At 37.8% G+C, this 23,323-nt stretch overlaps 1 protein-coding gene across 11 annotated transcripts in view; it reads left to right on the top strand.

Annotated features, from left to right (window-relative positions):
* UBE2Q2 (ubiquitin conjugating enzyme E2 Q2) overlaps window positions 1-20,358 on the top strand; it is a 58,946-nt gene extending 38,588 nt beyond the window's left edge. For 7 of the 11 annotated variants that reach the window (XM_055277664.2, XM_055277668.2, XM_063638717.1 and 4 more), the window contains 5 exons: window positions 2,665-2,723; window positions 9,759-9,807; window positions 10,251-10,346; window positions 16,488-16,554; window positions 18,900-20,358. In XM_055277664.2, coding sequence (XP_055133639.1) covers window positions 2,665-2,723; window positions 9,759-9,807; window positions 10,251-10,346; window positions 16,488-16,554; window positions 18,900-18,931 — 303 coding nt within the window. In that variant the 3' untranslated portion in view covers window positions 18,932-20,358. The remainder of the gene's footprint in view (window positions 1-2,664; window positions 2,724-9,758; window positions 9,808-10,250; window positions 10,347-16,487; window positions 16,555-18,899) is intronic. The other 4 variants (XM_063638722.1, XM_063638718.1, XM_063638720.1 and 1 more) reach the window with 2 other exon arrangements.
* The last annotated feature ends 2,965 nt before the right edge of the window (window positions 20,359-23,323 follow it).

The following is a 23,323-nucleotide window of genomic DNA, read 5'->3' as shown; positions in this document are numbered from 1 at the left end:
TAATAGGAGGTTAAATGAAATTGTACTTTACCAAGCTTTACATCAACCTCTATACCTTTCATTATGTCTGTTAAATATAGATGAAAGGTGAGCTACTTTATTTGAAAGTAGATTATAATAACTGTTGTTAAGTTGGTCTCTTTTGTCATTAAGTTGGTATCTTGTGGATAATCTTACATTTCTATTGCAAGTTAGAAAATGATTTCTTCTTATCCCTCATTTTATATCATCTTGCTCTCTTCATATATTTTTATCAGGTCTGATGATCCTTGTCTTTTAATTGGACCCATTCATTATTGCTAATACTTGGGTCTGAATCTCCATCTTACAGATTTATTCCTATTTGTCCTTCTTGCTTCACACTCCTTTTCATCTTTCTTTTGGATTTTTTGATTACTCTAGTTTCCTACCTCTGTCAGCGTGGTAGTTCTTATTCTTCTTTACTACGCTACAGTTACAATATGTCTTTGACTTGTCAAAGTCTAATATAAACTTGTAAATTTATATTTTTTCCTTTTCCTTGTCAATACAAGGACCTTAGAACACTGAGTTCATGTCCTCCCTGCCATATACGTGCTCCTGTCATCATGCATTTTAGTTCTATACTTATCTAAAACCCTACACATAATTATATAATTAGTCAGCATCCACTTATATCCACATACATATTTGCTCTTTTTTATGGTCTTTATTCTCCACATTTTCATTGAGGATCCTCTTTCTCCTGTCTGAAAATAACCTTTAATATTTCCTTTAGTGTGAGTCTGAAGACAAAAAAAAACCTTTATTTTTCTTTCTTTCTTTTTTTTTTTTTTTTTTTTTTTTGAGACCAAGTTTCACTCTTGTTGCCCAGGCTGGAGTGCAGTGGTGCAGTCTCGACTCACCACAAGCTCTGCCTCCCGGGTTCAAGCGATTCTCCTTCTTCAGCCTTCCTGAGTCGCTGGGATTACAGGCATGCACCACCACGCCCAGCTAATTTTGTATTTTTAGTAGAGATGGAGTTTCTCCATGTTGGTCAGGCTGGTCTCGAACTCCCGAACTCAGATGATCCGCCCGCCTCGGCTTCCCAAAGTGCTGGGATTACAGGCATGAGCCACTGTGCCCGGCCTTTATTTCATTTTTGAAGAGTATTTTCATTGAGTGTAAGTTTCTAGGTTGGCAGTTTCTTTCAGTGCCTCGAAGATATCGTTCTCTTATCCTAGCTTCCATTGTTTCTCTTGAAGTATTTATGGTGGCTAAATCTTGTGAAGTATAGTTGGGATGCCACCATGCCCAGCTAATTTTTGTATTTTTGGTACAGATCGGGTTTTGCCATATTGCTCAGGCTGGTCTTGAATTCCTGGACTGAAGCCATCTTACCCGCCTCAGCCTTGCAAAGTACTAGGATTACAAGTCTAAGCCACTGTGCCTGGCCCAATATTGTTTTTTAAAATTACTTATTTTATTATTTTTTGTCCTTTGTTTTTAAATATTAATTTTATTTTTTTCTTTGATCAGATTTGGAAAATTCTCAGCAACCGTATCTTCAGGTATTGGTTCTGTCCCATTCTTTTTTTTCTTCCAGGACTTTAAGTATGTGATAAACTTTTCAATATATTATCTTTTTTATTTTCTGCATTTTCTACCATTTTGTCTATTTTCCAGTTTACTGAATCTTTCTTCTGCTAAGTTACTGCTGTGGTTAAACTTATCCATTAAGCTGCTAATTTCAGCTGTTGTATTTCTAAATTTCAGAATTTCCATATGGTTCATTTTTATAATTTGCATTTCTCTGCCAGACTTTTAGTCTTGTCTTTTCTTTCCTTGCTTATGTTCAACAGAGTTAACTCTATTATCTTGACCCCTTGTGGTTATGTGTCTATTATTTGCTTCTCTTGTTTTCTATTATTTCATCTTTTAAGTCTCATGTGGCTTATTTTTAGTGATAGACGTTATATATGAAAAATTGTAGAACTAATTTGAAGCCTTGGATGATAATCTTCTCCAGAGAGGATTTACATTTGCCCCCGCCAGGGGCTTGGAAATTAGCAACCCAGGATTGCCTCATCCGATCAGGGACTGAGATGATTAAAGCTGGCCATCATTCCCTGTCAGGGCAATTTGCAGTTTGTTCTTCAGGGTCCCAACCTAAGGAGTGGGAGACTTAGCAGGGCCTCTCCTCGGTGGATGCTGAGCTCCAGTATTTATCTCCCTGTGAGCTCTGTGAGTCTGTGAGTTCTAGCTCAGCTTGTGAACCTCCTCTTTTTCTCTTCTGTAATTGGAAGAAAACCCAAGGGGGGAAAAAAGATCCTGCTCTCTGGTGTTCCCTTTTCTTAGCCCTGAAATTATTATGTTTTGTTCACCTTTCTAGTTCTCAGTCAGAAAATTGATCTAAATTACCTAGTCTATCATTATTTGAATGGTTCCTTTATATAGTTCTAGTGAAATGGAACCCCTTCATGTGTTTCATCAGTTTACCATAACCCTGTTCTGTTTGGGCCTGATTTTAACTTCATTTTTATTTGCTTTGGTTTTCATTTTGGTTTTGGGTACTAATTTTATGATTCTTACCCATCATCTGATAGTAAATGTACACATTCTTTATAGTATCTTTTAAAATCTTCTAAATAGTATAACATTAAGGATGTTCTTTAAATTAATTAAACTTGCTTATTTGCTTTTTAGGATAACTTTCCATTTGATCCTCCATTTGTTCGAGTGGTGTTACCTGTTCTCTCAGGAGGGTAAGTTTAAGTGATTACTTAAAAAGAAATTTTTCTTCAGTTTAAAATTTTTTATAGAGACAAGATCTCACTATGTTGCCCTGGCTGGTCTTGAATTCCTGGGCTCATTTGATCCTCCCACCTTGGCCTCCCAAAGTGCTGGGATTACAGGCATGAGGCCACTGTGCCTGGCCTGCATTTTTTTTTTTTTTTTTTTTTAAATATAGTGTGCACCAGAAACATTTGGAGAGCTAGTCCCAGGGTTTCTGATTCAGTAGGTCTGTTGGTGGGGCCTGAGTATTTACATTTTTAAGAAGTTTCCAGGTGAAGTTGATGCTGTTGTTCTGGGGCCCACACCTAGAACCACTGGTTGTAAAGCATTATGTTGTTGATAGGTAGAGTTTTTAATGATTCATACACACACGTATTTATACATATACACACATACACACATGTATATATACACACATACTTTTTACCATAAAAAAGCTAATGTTTTTCAAATGTAAATTGTGATTGAGGGTTTAAAGAATGTTACGATTAGAGAGTGGTCCCCACATGCCTGTGATCCTAATTGGTACTTTTAGGGATAATCATGGGAAATCTCATGGACCTATGGAACTGGCTAATTACTCCTAGAGGTAATGCTTACAGTTGAGTAGAGTCAAATGGTAATTGTATTGCTTCTTTTTATGGTTGGAAGTCTTACAGAAGGTGGGGAAAAGATCACAATTTGTTAGGTTACTTATAAAATGTTCAGTAGGCCCTCAAAGTATGAGCAGTTTAACTTGAGAATGTTCAAACACTCGGGTGACTAATTCTATTATGTGACATAATCTACATTACGGTGGTTAAAATCTAAATATATCCAGCCCTTCCTTTGATCATTTCTATGGTTGAGATAGTAATAGTTGCATTTAGGGTAAAAATACGAGTGACTACTTCAGACTTCGGAACTTTCTCTAGAAGAGCTTTGTTTCTACAGTTATTTTTAGTTATATATGCTTTACATGCTTATATATGTGTTTTGGGGGCTAAAATCCTGTTAAGAATCATTTCTGTGTAGTCAGAATACATACTAACTATGGTGTTGATACTACAGAATAGTTACTTGGGCATGGTGTCCATCTGTAAAGCTCAGAAACAAAAAGTATGTGTTTGTTTGTTTTTTTTTTAACCTTTAGTATTACATATGGATATGCTGAGCTCATTTTGAGTTCTGCCACATGGTAAAGCAATATAATTTATTTTTACTTATTTATTTATTGAGATGGGTTCTTGCTTTGTTGCCCAGGCTGGAGTGCAGTGGTGCAGTCATGGCTCACTGCAATCTCTGCCTCCTGGGCTCAAGATATCCTCCCCCCTCAGCCTCCTGAGTAGTTGGGATGCCACCATGCCCAGCTAATTTTTGTATTTTTGGTACAGATCGGGTTTTGCCATATTGCTCAGGCTGGTCTTGAACTCCTGGACTGAAGCCATCTTACCCGCCTCAGCCTTGCAAAGTACTAGGATTACAAGTCTAAGCCACTGTGTCTGGCCCAATATTGTTTTTTAAAATTACTTATTTTATTATTTTTTGTCCATTGTTTTTAAATATTTCTTTATTTTATTTTTTTCAGTATTGTTTCTTAAGAGTTTACTTACCTGACACCTGCAATCTCATCTTTGCCATAGCTCTCAAAATGTTCTGTAAGCACTCATATAGTGGGTTTTTTTTTTTTTTTTTGAGATAGAGTCTCACTGTCACTAGGCTGAAATGCAGTGGCATGATCTCGGCTCACTGCAACCTCTGCCTTCCTGGGTTCAAACAATTCTCCTGCCTTAGCCTCCCGAGTAGCTAGGACTACAGGCGTGTGCCACCATGCCCAGCTAATTTTTGTATTTTTAGTGGAGATGGGGTTTCACCATGTTGGCCAGGATGGTCTCTATCTCTTGACCTCGTGATCTGCCTCCCTCAGCCTCCCAAAGTGCTGGGATTACAGGCATGAGCTACCGCGCCCGGCCTAGTGGTTTGTTAATAGATGTTTGTTTTGAGGGGATTACAAGGTTTTGGGAAACCAGGTTCAGAATATATTTTGCCAAAGGACTTCTTGGAGGCTTAATGCTGTTTTCTGTTTTTCCCAAATTTGTTTAATAATTTACACGATAGCATCTCAGAAGACAGCGTCCTCTGACTTACTCTCTGGGAAAGGCTGTTCTATTGGAAATCCAGAGTTCTGAGTGATTCCCATGTGTTTTCTGCTGCAGAGCAGGAAATGCTGAAGGGATTCCTTCGTGAGCAGATGTTAGAGGTCTCCTTTTGACAGATTGTTACAAAGTTGATCACAAATATACTATTACAGTGAGTGGACGTCCCAGGTTGGGTGTGAAACAGTTGTTTAGAATTGTGTACAGTTTTCTTTTGTTACCTTTAAAGCTTCCGTAGACTGTTTTTGGATCAGGCAGTCAAATTGCTATAAAAAGTACTTCTCTTGTCATAAAACCTCATGATCAGTTTTGGAAGTTGAATGTTAGGTAACCCAGCCAAATATTTACATATACAAAATAAACACAAGACTGAAAAACAGTAAATTTTTAACCTTTCTCTTGCTCACAACACCAGTCTTTTACTAGCCACCAAGTCATAGTTCTTACATTTTTCATAGTTTAATGTTAAAATATCTTTAACAAAGCCTTACTGATTGGGGAGAAATGACTTAACTATTGTGCTTTAGTTTTTTTTGTTGTTGTTTTTTTGTTTTTTGTTTTTTGTTTTTTTTTGAGACAGAATCTCACTCCGTTGCCCAGGCTGGAGTGCAGTGGCGCAATCTTGGCTCACTGCAACCTGCGCCTCCCGGGTTCAAGCCATTCTCCTGCCTCAGCCTCCTGAGTAGCCGGGACTATAGGCATGCGCCACCATGCCCAGCTAATTTTTGTATTTTTAGTAGAGACAAGGTTTCACCATATTGGCCAGGCTGGTCTCAAACTCCTGGCCTCAAGTGATCCACCCACCTAGACCTCCCAAAGTGCTGGGATTATGGCATGAGCACTGCCTGGCCAACTATTGTGCGTTAGTTTTATGTGCTTGTTTATAAAATTGTGTATGTTTACTCAGTATTCCCATAAGCATGGGAAAAGGAAGACAGGTCATTTTTTGTTCAAAATCTTATTTGAGAGAAAAAAATGATCAAGGAAAAGATTTGGAAGAAATTTGCAAATTCAGAATAAATATATAAAAACATTTTTATCAGCCAGATGTGGTGGCTCACGCCTGTAATCCCAGCACTTTCGGAGGCCAAGGCAGGTGGATCATCTGAGTCAGGAGTTTGAGACCAGCCTGGCCAACATGGCAAAACCCCGTCTCTGCTAAAAATACAAAAATTAGCTGGGCGTGGTGGTGGGTGCCTGTAATCCCAGCTCGTCGGGAAGCTGAGGCAGGAGAATCGCTTGAACCCAGGAGGTGGAGGTTGCAGTCCAGCCTGGGCAATAGGGCGAGAGTCCGTCTCAAAATTTTTTTTTTTTTAAATCAGAACATTTTAAAATGTGATTACAAAATTGGCCAGTATAGCTTTTCAACATTTTATTGTAAGAATTCTAAGAATTTAAGTTTATGACCTTAGGTTACCACCTAGAATAGAGACAAATACTTTATGAATAATGCCATTTTCAGTTTTAAAATCTGTTACGTAGTTTCTTAATTGATTCTTTTTTGCCACAGTGTTATTGTTCTCATTATTCAAATGAATAATTTGAATAAGTCAGCTTGTGACCTACTCAAATAAATCTTCTGATTCCTAATAAAGTGTTTTTCATTATACCAAATGCCAACTATATAAGAGGGGATTAAAAGTACTAAGTACTCTATTGATTATCAAATGCTAACCGTGGACTTAATTTATCAGAGGTTTAAAGCAGCAAAGAGTTGCTCTGGCAATAGTAACCTGAAGACTTCATGAAGTAGGTGAGATCCCAGCTGGGCAGTGAAATGTGAGTGGGGTTTGGTCAGCTGGTGGAGGTTGAAGGAAAATTATTTACATAGGTGAAAAGTAAACACAATCAGGTATCTAGGAAAGAGAATGAGATACTCAGAGTATACAGACCAGTTTGAGCTATAACACAAGGAGGGTAGGACTCATGTAGAAGAGTTTTAGGAAATAGTGCTGATGTAATATCTTGTACTTAAACAGGTCTGTGGACTGATGACAGATCTTTTTTTTTTATTTCCTCTGCTAAGTATACTATCACCCTGGCTATTCATCTTTCTGTGTAACTGGTTGAGAAACGGGAGTGACAGTAAAAAAACTATTGTAAAGTAAATCTGGTGACAGCAGAAGAGAATATGAGACACATTGTGCTCACAGAGCCTAGAAGAGTGTGACAGTAGTTGAGGGCCACGCTATTGTCTTAGAGTGAAATGAGGAGAACCTACATTGGTTTGGTAGTCATGGGAGTGGAAGGAGGAATGAAATGTGAAAGCTCATTGGAGGCAAAATCAAAATGGCTTGGTCTTCATAGTCAACTATTAAATGAGGAGGTGGAATTATTTGCTGACTTGGGAAGAAGTAAAAGCTTGCCATCTCAATCAGGGTAAAGCTTAAGCATTGTGTGATTCTGGATAGATTATTGAGCAGCTTTGTTCTATATATTTCATATCCCGTATCTTCTAGTTATGACCCTACTTCTTTATTTCTTGACATAGCCAAACGTTTTTTAAACTAACAGCTTTATTGTGATACAGTTTATGTATGATAAAACTCACCCTTCGAAGTGTACAATTTGGTGGTTTTTAGTATATTCACAGAGTTGTGCAGCCATGACTACTACCTAATTTCAGAACATTTTCATTACTTCAAAAAGAAACCCCATGCTGAGTAGCAGTCACTCCCTATACCCGTCTCCCCCACCATTGATCCTGGCAACCTCTCATCTAATTTTTATCTTTGTAGATTTGCCTATCTTGGACATTTCATATAAATAGAATCATATAAAATGCGGCTTTTTGTGACTGGTGTTTTTTACAGTGATTTTTAAATCAAATGTCTGAAGAGGCTAAGCTTAGGATAGTGTTTGCTGTACTACTTTGTCAACTGAACTTTTTTAAAGTTGAAAATACTGTATTACCGTGTCCATATATATGGCATGTTATCCTTAGATGACGCTTACTTAGATCATTAATGTTTTTTTCCTTAGTATTCTTGAACAGTCTCAGTATTCAGCAGGAACCCTTTGGAGGCAAAGAGCAGTAAGAATTTGGAACACTTGTTGACAAAATGAATGTAATTTAATACAGAAGTACAGTCGGCCACTTTTAGGTGTCGATGCAGCTGAAAGTGTATATTAAGGAAAAGTTTAGTTATCTTACTTTTTGTGTAGGTACTAGAACTACTTGTCTTGTGTTCAACAAACGTTTGTGTAGTTGTTACGTACTTGTACAAATGCACTTTTTGACCTGAAAATCCAAAAACTCCCTTTCTTTCCCCCACCTCTTAAGACTCTGCATCCTCAAAGGAAGAGTGGGGTACCTTAAAGGAAAGGTGGTTGTGATTGGATAATAGGTAAAATGTCTACTGTATACTTCCTTTTCCCGAAACAAGTTCCTGTCTGCCGTCAGCATTTCCAAAATTTGAAGATCATGTGTGATGTTAGCTCATTAACCGATTATTAAGCTTTGAGCAGTTGTGGAACCAAAATCTAAATGAGTACCTGGATCTTCTAATTCTGTTAAATCAGTGAGTGCACATTATATACAATACTCTTTTAGCCCAGTAGGAGAGTTAAAGAGTGGAAGATAGATTTCTATGTTTCAGAAATAGAATACAGAAAGAAAAAAAAATTTAATCCCATGAGTCTTCACCTGAATTTAAATTTTTGGAGAGTTTTTCTTTTAGATTTTCTTTCCCTTCCATTGATCTTTCACTTTGAAAGGTCCCAGGGTTTGGGCAAAGCAAGTGGGGAGAGACACTTGCCTGGATTCTCCAGGATGGGGGAGATAAAGAGGACTTCTTTCCCTAATTTTATTATTAAATATTGTCACTATAACAATTATTAATGTTAGTGGTCTACAGTAAAAGTTTTTAGATGCCTTGTCTGCAAAGTAATTTGGTTAGTCGACACAGAGATGCCTTTGGTTAACTGGAATGGAAGATGTGCAGGCTAGAGTGGTCTTGGCAAGTCTTATGGGGGGAAATACAGCATTTGGAAGGGTAGGAAGCAGAAGGAATCTCAAGCAAGGGAAAGGCATGGGCAGAGCCCTGGAGGACAGAAGAATTTGTGGTGGACTTGGTGTCCACATAGACCTAATCAGTGGTCTTAGCTTTTGTGTTTTCAAAATTACCAGTTTTTGTTCTAAACTATCATTCCCTTGATTTTTTTAGGCATGATATTTATGTATTTTGACATTTAAAATAACATTAAAGAAGAAATGAAATTTTGTTTGAGAAAGATAAAGGTTAAAAATCGTTATCTAAATAATGATTTTCTAATGGGAGATTTGGTACATCCCCATAAGTTATCTTTGGTTCAGAGAATAGTGTTCAGGCCTAGAAAGAGCTTAAGGGAGTCCCAGAGAGGAGCTCCATGGTCAGAACCATTTGATTCTCACAACAGATTGGGTAAAAACAATTTTAACCATAAAACCATACAGATGTTCATAGCATGGATAGGGTAAGGTCAGTGTCATTGTCAGGGGAAAAACTCTTGGCTGTAACATCATGGTAGAGAAAGTTTCAGATGTAAAGAACACGTGAATGCCATTTAAGGAAACTGATTCTTCTGCCCCTATTCTTTGGAATATTTAGGGCTAAGTTCTTAGTTACCGATATCATACAAATCTGAAAGTATTATGTTCTAAGAACCATTAGAAAAAATTGACTAGAATTTCAGAGGGATTACATTAGCGTGATAACATCAGAATTTTTAAATTACCCATAGTCCTATATCCCTAACAACTGTTGTCATGTTTGCATGTTATTTTCTTATCTTTATCTGTGTGCATATTTTCTTGGTAATGGCACTTAGAAGTTGTTTAAGGAGGAATAATTCTCGAGAATTTTGTATGACACCTTTTTTCTTTTTAAGGTATGTATTGGGTGGAGGAGCATTATGTATGGAACTTCTCACAAAACAGGTGACTTTTCTTACGGTACTCCATTTTCACCCGCAATTTAGTGCTTTGATCATGTAAATTAGATTGTAAGTAGAAAATTTTTTAATAGCTCCTACTCTTAAATTTTGGTTTATTTTAAAAATAGCTGTACTTTCAAGAATGAAAAAGGTAAACCAATAAAATGACATTGTACTTGGTGCTGAATCTATGCTAGGATAGGCATTAAGAGTGACCTTTATTCAAGGTTCTAATTTGCTCATGTTGGGCACTTAGAACATTAGTTTTTTTTGTTTGTTTTGTTTTTTGTGAGATTCTGGAAATGTTCCAATTTTACTTTTTCTCCTTGACCACAGACTTTCTAACACTGATTTGCTGGTGTTGAGTTACATACCATTTTGTTAGGCCTTCCCAAGTGGGAATCAGAAATACTTCTGTATTTTAGAGATGCTTTGTTCTTCCTGTAGGGCTGGAGCAGTGCCTACTCAATAGAATCGGTCATCATGCAAATAAATGCCACCTTAGTCAAAGGCAAAGCCAGAGTGCAGTTTGGAGCAAATAAGGTACTTCTGTTAAGAATTTTACATAAACCATAAGATATATTTTATATTACTTTATAAGCTTTCTTCCTGTCTTGACTTAATTCTTTTTTGAGATAGTTTCATTTTCATTTGGTTTGTTTTCTTCTTGTTGCAAAAGTGATCTGTAGAAAATATAAGAAAATTAAAGATACTAATTGATAATCACTTAATGATTTCATATCTGTTCTTTTAGTCTGTTATATTTGCTGTAGATAAACATAAGTTTACAGTTGTAAACAAAAAACAAAAACTTATTTGTAAACAAATAAGTTTATTTGTACTTATTTATAAACAAGTTTACAGTTGTAAACTTATTATTGGTATGTATACTGTAGTAAATTAAAAATCATATGTACTTTGAAGTTTTAAAAAATTGAGTTCATGTTATAGAACTAATTCTTGGTAAGCTTTTATGTGCTAGGCTCTACTCTTTTCATTTATTTATTTTTACTTTTTTTTTCTCTGTGCCTATGCTTACCAAGTTTTTTTTTTTATCTTTTACTTTTCATTAACTTTTTCAATCCTCTTAATAACTTAAAAAGTAGGTGCTATTATTATCTGCATTTTGTAGATGAGGTAACTGAAGCATACAGAAGTTAGTTAGATAACTTGTCTGAGGTGACAAGTGGCAGAACAAGGATTGGAACCAGACAGTCTGGCTGCCCTAGGCCCAACCAAGAGGAGCTGAGAGCAAGCCATGGGACATAAGGATGTTGTTCAGGCTGGTTTTCTTTTCAGTTAACCTGAAGCATAGGCTGTAACATTAATTTTAGGACATTAATGAGACAGCCTTCCAAAGCCAGAGGTCTGTTACCATGACTTTTAGCAAGAATTTGTGGTTTAAAGGCAAGATGGTGCTTTAAGAAGTTTCCATTCACTATGGAGGGAATGGTAGTTGAGTTAAATGGTGAAATCCTGGAGCACACAGTCTTTAGGGCAGCTTCTGACCTATTTCTATGATCAGGAAAGGCATCTGTCTTTCCCTGCTGCCCATAACCTCCACTTACTCTCCCACAGAATCCCCTAGACTGTGATCACATTCAGATGAGAGATCTGTTTTGTTTTTTCCAGGGTAGGAGGAAGTGAGTCACTACCTATACTAAGCAGCCTAGTCTTCTGTGTATAAATGAGCAAGGTTGGGGAGCCAAATCTCTTGGATTATCTCAGGATTATGCAAGATGGTAAAGTGGTTTCATGTTAGTTGTATCCACAGCTGTCATCAGAAGCAGACACAGATACTTTTTGTAGGAAAGCATCTCTAATTTAAGCCTGTAGGATTCCCAAAGTTTAATTCACTCAAATCATAGCATTCAAATAGTCAACCCAACATATTTGAGAATTGTCCGAAATAATAAATAATAGATATGTTTCCCAAAGACAGTAGATTTTGGAATTATCAGATACAGAACACAGACTTCAGATATTAGAATTGTGAGAAAATAGTTATATGTGAAATCTAATATAAAGAAAAAAACATGGAATCATAAAATTGAGCAAGCAGCAAGACCACCAGGAATGATGAAGAAGAAAAGAAAATGGATGAAATAGAACTTACAGAAATTAAAAAATATAGATGGGTATGGTGGCTCACACCTGTAATCTCAGCACTTTGGGAGGCCGAGGCAGGAGGATGGCTTGAGCCCAGGAGTTGGAGACCATCCTGGGGAACATGGTGAGAACTCGTCTATACAAAAAATACGCCCCCCACCCCCAAAAAATAATTAGCTGGTATGGGGTACCTGTCTATAGTCTCAGCTACTCAGGAGGCTGAGGTGGGAAGATCACTTGAGCCCAGGAGACCGAGGCTGCACTGAGGCATGTTTGCGCCACTCCAGGCTTGGTGACGGTGAGACTCTGCCTCAAAATAAAAAATGTAGTTGTTGAAATAAGAAACTCAGTAGATTAGACACCAGAAGAGAATTGATTAGATGATTATCTCAAAAAAATAAGTTAGAATGTTAAACAGAGAGACATGAGGATAGATGACAGGGCAGAAGTTGGTGGGGTTGGTGGGGTTGGTGGGGAGAGATCAGCATGAGGTCTAAAATATGTCTTAGTGGAATCCCAGGAGGAGATATTAGAATTATACTAGAAAGTGAGAGAAATAGAAGTTCTAAAGGTGATAGAAGCAAGTCTACATAAATCAGTCACAACAAACGTAAATGGACTAAAGTTACCAGTTAGATTGAATTAATAAAATCCAGCTGTTTTAATCTATGTATTTAAAATATGAAGGTACAAAAAGGTTGAAAGTTTTTATAAAGGAGAGTGATAAAGATATGCCAGTATACATTAACTAAAAACAAATGATGTAGCTTTAATATCAAACAAAATAGAATTCTGGAACAGAAAGCATTAGTAACAATTTGATGATAAGTCTGTTAATTAGGAGGATATAGCAATTTTCGTATTTTATGTACCTATCAAAATAGCCTCAAAATACCCAGGAAAAACTGATAAAACCACAGGGAGAAGTTGACAAGTCCACCATCATAGTTGGAGATTTCAGCATACCCTGCATACTACTAGTAAGATAAACAGAATGCCCATATGTAGATTTGAATAACCAGTGAATGGGCATGGTATAATGGACAAATATAGACCTCTGTACCCAATAATTAGATATAGATCGTTCTCAAGCAAATATGGACTATGGGAGAAAAATTAATTATAAATCCATAAAATCAGACGATTTAAAAACAGTTGGTACCATACACACCATATAATTTAAATATGAAGCAATTAAGGTTAGAAGGCAATAATGAAGAGATTAACAAAAAGCTATGTGAATTTGGAAATTAAACACACTTGTAAATCATGGTTTTAAAAAGTAAAATGAAATTTTAAAATGCTTAGAATTGAACCATAATTAAAATTACTAAAATTCTATCTATTCCTTTCTCCCCTCCTGTCCCTCCCTCTTCTTATCTGGAACATTCAAGAAGCTAATCTTTTTCAATGAACAACACTTCAAATACTGAAAAACAAAAGGACAGATGTCATCCTCTGACCTTAGTTAAATCTATAAGTTAATAATAAAACCAGAAAACAGATATTTCTTTCTGGAATTTTATAACTCATGCAAACAGCCCTTAGGTCAAACAGGGATTTGAAATTAAAACTTCAGAATATCTAGAGAATAGCAATAATGCAATCATTACTTATCAGAGACTAAAGGAGAGCTCAGAGGAATGTTCATTGCCAAATCCTTATGCCATTAAGAAAAGAATGAAAATGAATCAAGCCTCTGATTGTTAGAAAGGACAATAAAAAAACCTGAAGGAGGCCGGCGACGGTGGCTCACTCCTATAATCCTAGCACTTTGGTAGGCTGAGATGAGTGGATGGCCTGAGCTCAGGAGTTCGAGACCACCCTGGGCAACATGGTGAAACTCATCTCTGCAAAAAAACAAAACAAAACAAAACACGAAAATTAGCTGGGCATTGTGGCAGGCGCCTGTGGTCCCAACTACTCAGGAGGCTGAGGCAGGAGAATTGCTTGAACCCGGGAGGTGGAGGTTGCAGTGAGCTGAGATCCAGCCACTGCACTCTAGTCTGAGTGACAGAGCAAGATTCCGTCTCTTAAAAGAACCTGAAGGAAAGCAGAATGGGGAAATTATTAAAGATATACAAGCAGAAATCAGTGAGTTAGAAGAATAGGAAGGGCTAGACTCCCAGTACAGTAAGGTCTCTGCAGAAACATTTGTTTAAACTGGGCTTTTGAGTACCTTGCTACTGATAATTGAGACTGGGGAAGGCCAACATTCTTACTTTCTCTTAGCCTTTTGCGTGGTAGGCAGTAGGGTTGGAAAGTGACTGCTTCACAGTCATTTGGGAGTTTCAGGGTATGTATAGTTTTTACGTCCAGTTTGTTTCTTTTATTTTTGTCCTTTTTGTGGAAATACAAAAACAAAAACTTTTTTGCCTGTAATCCCAGCACTTTGGGAGGCCGAGGAGGGCGGATCACGAGGTCAGGAGATCGAGACCGTCCTGGCTAACACGGTGATACCCCGTCTCTACTACAAATACAAAAAATTAGCTGGACGTGGTGGCGGGCGCCTGTAGTCCCAGCTACTCAGGAGGCTGAGGCAGGAGAATGGCGTGAACCTGGGAGGCGGAGCTTGCAGTGAGCCAAGATTGCGCCACTGCACTCCAGCCTGGGCGACACAGTGAGACCCCGTCTCAAAAAACAAAAAAAACAGCAACAAAAGTTTTTCATTAATGTTAAGAAAAACGTGTTACTATACATTTTTTGTTTAGTTTATTAGGTGCATTATGGCAGGGCTTTACTGTTTTATTTGTGTTTTTGTTGTTGTTGTTGTTTGAGATGGAGTTTTGCTCTTGTTGCCCAAGCTGGAGTGCAATGGCGCGATCTCGGGCTTACTGCAAACTCAGCCTCCTGGGTTCAAGCGATTCTCCTGCCTCAGCCTCCCAAGTAGCTGAGATTACAGGTGTGCGCCACCACGTCTGGCTATTTTGGTATTTTTAGTAGAGACGGGGTTTCTCCGTGTTGGTCAGGCTGGTCTTGAACTCCTGACCTCAGGTGATCCACCTGCCTCAGCCTCTCAAAGTGCTGGGATTACAGGTGTGAGCCACCGTGCCCGGCCAGCTTTACTATTTTAAAGAGCTCTTAGATGTTGAAAAAGACTACCCTGTAGAAAAATAGGAAAAGTCCTTATATAAATTTAACATGTTAAAAAAAAATAGGAAAAGGGTATAAAAAGTCTGTTTACAGAAGTAGAAATAAATGGCTCATGAACATAATGGAGACATGCTCAGTCTCACTCAATAATAGAAATACAAATCAAAACTATACTGGGAGTCCATCTAGTATATTGTCAGAAATCTACAAATGTTTGAAGTACTGCATTGGTGAGGCTGCATCGAGGCACTCTTACAGATGGCTGGTGGGCAGACACATTTGTGCAGTTATATAGAGGGCAATTTAGCAATATCTCAGAATTACTAAGGCATATGTATCTTTTGACCCAGCAGCTCTACTCTAGGACATTTTTACCAATACTCAGCAGATATACGTATGAGGTTGCTCTTGGCAGCATTATAACAGCAAAATATTGACAAAACCTGATGTCCACCAATAGGGGACTGATTAAATACTTGAATGTCCGTATAATAGAAATATTTCAGTGTTTAAAACAGGTATGTTCTATACTGATATGGAACATTCTCCAAGATATGCTAGGTGAGAAAAGGGGCAGACTAATGTCTGTAGCATGCAACTGTTAGTGAAGGAAAGCCAGGGACAGTGGCTAACAACAGTGGGCTGTAATGAATATTCTTGTATAATCTTAAAGAGGGACATACAAGAAATTAGTAATAGTGGTTAACTTGTGTGGAGGAAGGGGGATGAATGGGAGGAAACTGGGTGTTTAGGGCACAAGTAGGAGGGAGAGTTTTCACTTAGGATGTAGACATTTTTGAGTCTTGTGCTGTGTGAATTTATTATGCAAAAATTTCTGCCACATAATATAGTGGATAGATGGGTACCACTATGGAGAGTGCTGCTCTTGGTATATTAATTCTAAGTGAAGATATAGGTTGGTTGTACTTATGGTGACAAAATTAATCCTAGATTTGGCTCCTTAAAAAGATTGTATATTTTTATCAAAAGAGGGCTCCTTTAGTAAGCATGGTGCCAATTATGGGCATTCTTTAGATTTCTAACTTAAAATGTCATTCATATGTATAGTCATGGTAGCTTAATATTTTCTTATCTGAAAGTAATATTTTGTAGTTTTTTTAAAAATAGAAGTTATGTGAAGAGAGTTTGAGTTTTATTAACATCCAGATATAATCCTTTAACTTGATTCAGCAATGTGGAGACAGACTCTAGAACCAGAAAGCTTTGTACTTGTCCAATGGTAGGAAGACTTATAAAAATGAACTGTGAGGCTTGTTGAGTTTTATTGGGGTACAATTTTGATTTTGTTATTTTTATAAAATTATAGAGAATAATGAAATTGAGAAATGAGGCTATTAAGTTAAAATTGTTTTTGGTCAGTTTCCCATGTTCTTTTAAGCACAGTGTGATGCATTCATAAATTTATTGTAATAATTTTCACCTAATCACACTTTTGATTTAAAATGTGTAATTCTCTTTCAGAATCAATATAATCTAGCAAGAGCCCAACAATCCTATAATTCCATTGTACAGATACATGAGAAAAATGGTATGTTTAAATAAGTGTTTATTGCCATTTAAGAAGTTTTAGATAATGTATTAATACTTACCATTTTATTTTTCTGTTTTTGCTTTAGTTTCTTAAAGTGCTGTTACCATAGTGAAAAAAACTTGTGCTTCATACAAAATCTTTATTTATTTATTTATTTATTTATTTATTTATTTATTTTGTTTTTTGAGACAGAGTCTCACTCTGTCACCCCGGCTGGAGTGCAGTGGCGCTATCTCGGCTCACTGCCAGCTCCGCCTCCCGGGTTCATGCCATTCTCCTGCCTCAGCCTCCCGAGTAGCTGGGACTACAGGCGCCTTTTTTGTATTTTTAGTAGAGACCGGGTTTCCCCATGTTAGCCAGGATGGTCTCGATCTCCTGACTTTGTGATCCGCCCGCCTCGGTCTCCCAAAGTGCTGGGATTACAGGTATGAGCCACCACACCACAAAACCTTAACATTGTACTTCAATCAAAATTTTTGTATCCTATACACTTGGCCTAGGTATCTCAGAGTCAGAATCAAGATTTTTTTTTTTTTTTTGGTAGACTAATGAATGACTCACTTTACTTACTTGAAATCTCAGGAACTGAGTTAAAGGCAACTCTTTATAGATGGAGTTCTTGCTGTTATAACTGGAGTGCAGTGGTTGTTCACAGGCGTGATTATAGTGGACTGCAGCCTCAAGCTCCTGGGCTGATGTGATCCTCCTGCCTCAGTCTCCCCAGTAGCTTGGACTGTAGGCACAAGCCACCATGCCTGTAAAGTATTCTTTACTTTGCTAGAAATGTGTCAGTTTGTGACTTAAGATTTGTGTTTTGTGCTCACTTATTTTAATGACAAAGCAAACTTGTCACTCTTTCAGTGATTGCTTACTTATGGACATAGTATTCAAAACAAAATTTTCAAGCAGAAGAGAGAAACAATAAAATTTGAGGACAAGGCCAGGTTTTCATCATAATAATTTCTATCACACAAAATTAGATCCAAAGAAACCTGTGTGTACTACTTTAATACTTTATAGATCTTGGCATATTCATACTATTCTAAAGTTTCATACTAAACAGTACTTAGTCTAATTTGCCTTTTTATGGAGAGCTTAGGTTTTTGTGGAACCTGGGAAACAGATTTCTTATTTTTATTTTTATTTCTTAAACATTACAACTGGCATTCAAAAAATATTTATAGAAAATGCTGTATTTGAGAGTGTGTGGGTACGTATAAGCTTAGCTGTGATGAAAGAGTAATAGATTCAGAATCAGGAGAGATGACTTCTAGGGTTTTTTTTTTAATCTTTAAAAAAGTTTTTTTCTTATTTTTAAAAAATAGACATTATACTTATTGTGTACAAAGTTTTGAAGTATACGTAATTGTGGAATGACTAAATCTAGCTAATTAACCTAGACATCACCTTACATAGTTATCATTTTTATGCTGAGACACTTTACGTCCACTCTTAACATTTTTCAAGAATATAGTATATTGTTAACTATAGTCACCATGTTGTACAATAGCTCAAGATGGATTCCAGTTTGGCCTGCTACTAACTCTGATTTTAGACATAGTCATTTAGTCACTGCATCTGCTGCGATGGCTTCCTTGTCATTGTGAAATGACATTATGGCTCTGATAACAATCCAAGTTCCTTATATTCTAAATCGCCAGGATTTTGTTTGGGGACATAAGTACTTTCCATGAGGCTTACTTTCAAGTATAGAACTGAAGTGGAATAAAACTTACTCTTTTAGTCTAATATTCCACAGTCATCTTTAGCTAGAGATGCCATTAATACAGAGCTCTTGTGTTGAAAACTCAAGTACAATTTATTCATAGAAAATAACTTTCTGTTGTGAAATAGCAAAATGCAGTTATTACCAATCCAAGTGTAAGTTTAATTTTTACAGTAGACTGGGTGCAGTGGCTCACACCTGTAATCCCAGCACTTTGGGAGGCGGAGGTGGGTGGATCACCTGAGGTCATTAGTTGGAGACCAGCCTGACCAACATGGTGAAACCCTGTCTCTACTAAATACCAAAAAAAAAAAAAAAAAAAAAATTAGTGGGGCATAGTGGCACATGCCTGTAATCCCAGCTACTTGGGAGCCTGAGGCAGGAGAATTGCTTGATCTGGGAGGTGGAGGTTGCAGTGAGCTGAGTTTGCGCCATTGCACTCCAGCCTAGGTAACAGAACGAAACTCTGTCTCAAAAAAAAGAAAATATTTTTTTATGCTAGATTTAAACACCAAAATTATGAAAAGAGACTGTAGCTAACCTTATTACATGCCAGTTCTTCTAATTTATTTAAGAATTAAAGTATTTTAACTTTTTTTTTTTCATTCTATTTCAGGCTGGTACACCCCTCCAAAGGAAGATGGCTAAATATGTTGACTGTTGTATGTTTGGACTAATGTTGCTTTAAAGAAAATCTTTCCAACATGCAGACAAAAGCTTTGAGTGCCCCTATTACAGCAGTACCGAAGACGTTAGTTAATAGATATTTTAGTGGATAATCTGTCATCTGACATCCAGTATAAGTTACAGCCTTTGCATTTTGCTCATTTTAGATATCTTGGACTGAGCAGTGGGGCCTTTACTGTATTTTTCCTGATAAATACACATACTGGCCACTCATTATCTCTTTTTCTTGAAAAGTGAACTTTTTAAAGCAGCCAAGTCAACATCAGGCTACTGAAGTTGAGGCTTTAGGGTAACTTTTCTATATTGAGCCCATGGGTTACAAGGATTTGCAATATATTGTTCCATTTACAGCCAATACAAGTTTAATCGATGTTCAATATTGGTTTAGAAAATTTAAGGCCTTCTAAATCATAATAGCTCTTTCGTGTCTAAAACCATTTTATGATATTGCCAAAATGATAGGAAACCTACTCATTAAATTGTTAAACTTTTTAATGACTATGTGAAGATATGAATTGTTTCCTGAAGATGATACTCTTAATTGAGTTGTATTGTACTTTTTAGGCAAAGCAGTGTAAAACTGTATCAATTAAGGCTTGTGAGTAGTGATTTCCACTGGGGCATCAGAGTCTTGCTGGGCTGAATCTGCTGCTTGTTGGTTCAGTGTTTCTTATGAACAAGAGCCACAGTATAGAGCTTAAAGTTATTTAAAATACTAAGTCATCTTACGTTTCCATTTTATTAACGGGATGTTGCAATCATTTGTAAACTAATAAACTTATAAAGTGATTGGCACAAAGACTCCTTGAGCAAAAGCTGTGCAGTTAAGTACAAAAAGATACTTAATTTGGAGACTCTTACAGTAATTTTTGCCATAGTCAAAACAATGGCTTTTACATTGAAAGATTAATAGAAACTCTGCATATGTTAATTTTTTTTATAGAACCTGACTCAAATCAAGGTACTCTCCATTTTATTGCCTTACCTGAATCAGTCCTTTTTCGTTGGTAATAGATTTTTTTATACACCCAAGTTTGATTTAAAAGTAAATTCTAGTTCTTAAGCACTTTTAACAAGAAATCCAGAAGCACATTTTTCTGCACAAACTAGTTACAAAGTTCAAAAGTGTTTCTTCTGCATTAGCTTTGAGATTCAGTTTTTAACTTTGTAAACCACATCTAAGAGACTTGTCATTTCTACATTATTGTGTGTGTTTAATGTCTTCTGATTCCATTTTGGTTAAGAGAGCAGTAAATAGATTTTCTGGTATTCTTGTTCACTTGATTACATTTGTATAAAGTTCTGATTGCCAGTTGCTCAGATAACACGTGACAAGGCAGAATTCTTTAAATCAGTAAAGTTCCTTAAGCCTAAGGCTAAATCTTGAATACATTGTTGAATTCTTTAATATCCTGATGGCAAGCAGACTGATAGCTGCACATTTGGCATGCTTTATTTCATGGATTTTATTTTTAATTGCAGATTTATTTGGCAGTGTACAGTAAATTTTGTAAACTTGCATCAAGTTTATGAATAAAGAAACATTTAAAAAATTTGTTTGTGCTGATCATGGCAAGCAAAAAAAGATGACTTTCTCATTTTTCCCTCATAAGAAAACTCTGCTTGATGTGTTTGTAGGCTCTATTGAGTTTCTGGAATAAGACATTTAAGGAGGGAAGTGGTGAGGGGAGGCTTGGAAGACAGGCAGATGTAACAAGAGATAGTGAAAGAACCTGGAAATAGTCTGTAGGATAGTCACCTCTTCTCAGCCTTTTTCCTCTTCCATTCTTATTATAAATTCAAGTGCAACTTTTTCCTTATGGCTATCCTTAGTTCCCCCAGTGAAAATAATCTGCTCCTTCTTTAGCATACCCATGGCCTCCTTGCACACAATTGACAGGTTATCTCACATACAAGAAGTCCAGAGGTAGGACAACTCCAGGTACTGTACATCTGGGCTTTGCTCTGCTTCCTTGAGGTTTTTCTATGTTGATTTCATCTTTTGGTTGCATGTTATGTGCAGCCACCTTACTTGATCCAGAGGTAGATAAATGCCCCTGTCTTCTAGTGTCTCCTTACAAGGTGAGGACATCTCTAAAAGCACCATCCCATCAAGCACACTGCCTCTTGCCTTGCCTTGGCTACATCAGGGACCTGTGCCCACCCCTAAACCAATGGTGGTGAAAAGAATGAAACCATCGTGATTAGTTTGCACAAACGGTTCTCAAAGCATAATTTGGGGAACACTGGAGACCCCTGAGACCATTTCAAGAGGTTTTAAAGGACTATTTTCATAATATTAAAACATTTGCCATTTTCACTTATTCTTTCATGTGTACAATGGAGTTTTCCAGAGGCTACATGATGTGATTTTGCAACAGATCGAATTCAGAAGCAGATATGAGAATCTACTTGTCTTCTATTAAGACAGAAATTAAATATTTGCAAAAATGTAAAGTGATGCCGTCACTGGTAAACTGTCCTCTTTCCCTACTTTATATCAGCCACAAAGAACGCCCACTTTGAAAGGCAGTCAGGTTTCGTTCAGTAGCCAGAGAATGGAGAAGGGGAGCTCATGCTCTAAAGGCACCTTCTCCCAGAGGGATGGGAGGCTGGGGAGTTTAAAGAGTTAGCTGAGGGGCGGGGGGAGGTATGAAGGGCGGCAAGCACAGGCTGGAGTTCAGACAAGCAGGCATAGTCCCTGAACATGCTGCTTCATACATCCATGTTCACAAGATGCCAGTGAGCTTTCTTTAGGGGAGAGGATTTTAGCATTATGTTAATGATCTAAAGGTAACTGGAGGGCGCCTGTTTATCTTCCTCTGGTATTCCGCAAGGGGTCAGGAAGCTCTGGTGACATCTGGGCCATCTGGCTTCCTTAAGCAGCTGCGCCTATAAATAGACTATGGAAAAAAACTGGCTGGGCTTGGTGGCTCATACTTGTAATTTCAACGCTTTGGGAGGCGGAGGCAGAGGGATGTCTTGAGGCCAGGAGTTTGAGACCACCCTGGGCAACACAGACCCTGGGTCTACCAAAAAAAAAAAGCCACAGCTACTCAGGAGGCTTATACCAGTGACAGTGTCATATTATCCACCAGTGGGGGAAGGAGGATTTGGGAAATAATTGTTTTCCATAAAAATATTTCTTTAATGTATAACGTTTTTTAAAAAGCATTAAGATGTTCTAATTTTTAATATGGTAAATATTGATAGGCATAACACACATAAACTATTGGTCGTGTCAATATTTTAGGGTGTAAAGGGTCCTGAGGCCATAATGAGAACTGCTAATTTAGACCAAGTTTTTGCCCAAGATCTGGCGATCAAATCAGGGCTCCCTTAGGAAGGAATTGGCGGGAGGAATGGATGTTAGGTGGAGATGAACCTGTGTCTGCTGTGCTTCCATTTTTTGGTGGTTCTCGGTTTGAGCATGCATCAGAATCGCCATAAAGTTTGTTAAAACAGATTGCTGGGCCTCACCCCCAGTGTCTGATTCGGGAGGTCTGGGATAAGGACCGGGAATGTGCTAAAACTTAGTAGTTTCCAGGTGAATCTAATGTCCCTGGCGGGGAACTGGTGCACAGCTTGGGGTGTGCTTCACAGCAATCATCTCACTCAGCTACCTTAGAATGGCAGGTGCTGTTTGTGCCATTTTACTCATTTGAAACTTTAAACCTGAAGATTACAACGAGTTAACTAAGTTTACAAGGAATAAAGGCAGTAATTTTCACTAAGACAATTTTTTGAAAGCAAACGTCCGTTCAAAAATTGAGCTTATGCTATTTAAACAGGCACTGGGACTATGAAGGGCAATAAGCACTACCTAGTCCCTGCAAGGAATTTGTGAATTAGAGAAAGATGTAAACTCAGAAATATGGCGGTGCCGGGGCAGTGAGAGGCACAGGCACAGAGGAATAATTTATTTTCACTGCAGGAGGCCTCCTAGAAAGTTGCCAGGCGCGGTGGCTCATGCCTGTAATTCCAGCACCTTGGGAGGCCCAGGCGGCAGTATCGCTTGAGCCCTGGAGTTTGAGACCAGCCTGGAGAGCATAAGGAAACCCGTCTCTACAAAAAAATACAAAAATTAGCTGGGCGTGGTGGCGGGAGCTTGTAGTTAAAGCTACGAGGGAGGCTGAGGAGGGAGGATCGCTTGAGCCTGGGAGGTAGAAGTTGCAGTGAGCAGAGGCCGCGCCACTCCACTCCCGCCTGGCCACAGCATTAGACCCAGTCTCAAAAATGAAGAAAACAGTTCCGAGCGTATTACGGAACGGATGGCTTCCACCTCGGAGTACGGGCTCCAGGCCAGCGAACGCACCGGCGTTGCCACGCCCACCTTCCCCGTCCAGCCGGAAG

Source organism: Symphalangus syndactylus, chromosome 5, assembly GCF_028878055.3.
Source record: "Symphalangus syndactylus isolate Jambi chromosome 5, NHGRI_mSymSyn1-v2.1_pri, whole genome shotgun sequence".
Taxonomy (NCBI): domain Eukaryota; kingdom Metazoa; phylum Chordata; class Mammalia; order Primates; family Hylobatidae; genus Symphalangus; species Symphalangus syndactylus.
Note: the sequence above shows the minus strand (reverse complement) of the source record. Positions and strands in the feature narration are given on the sequence as shown.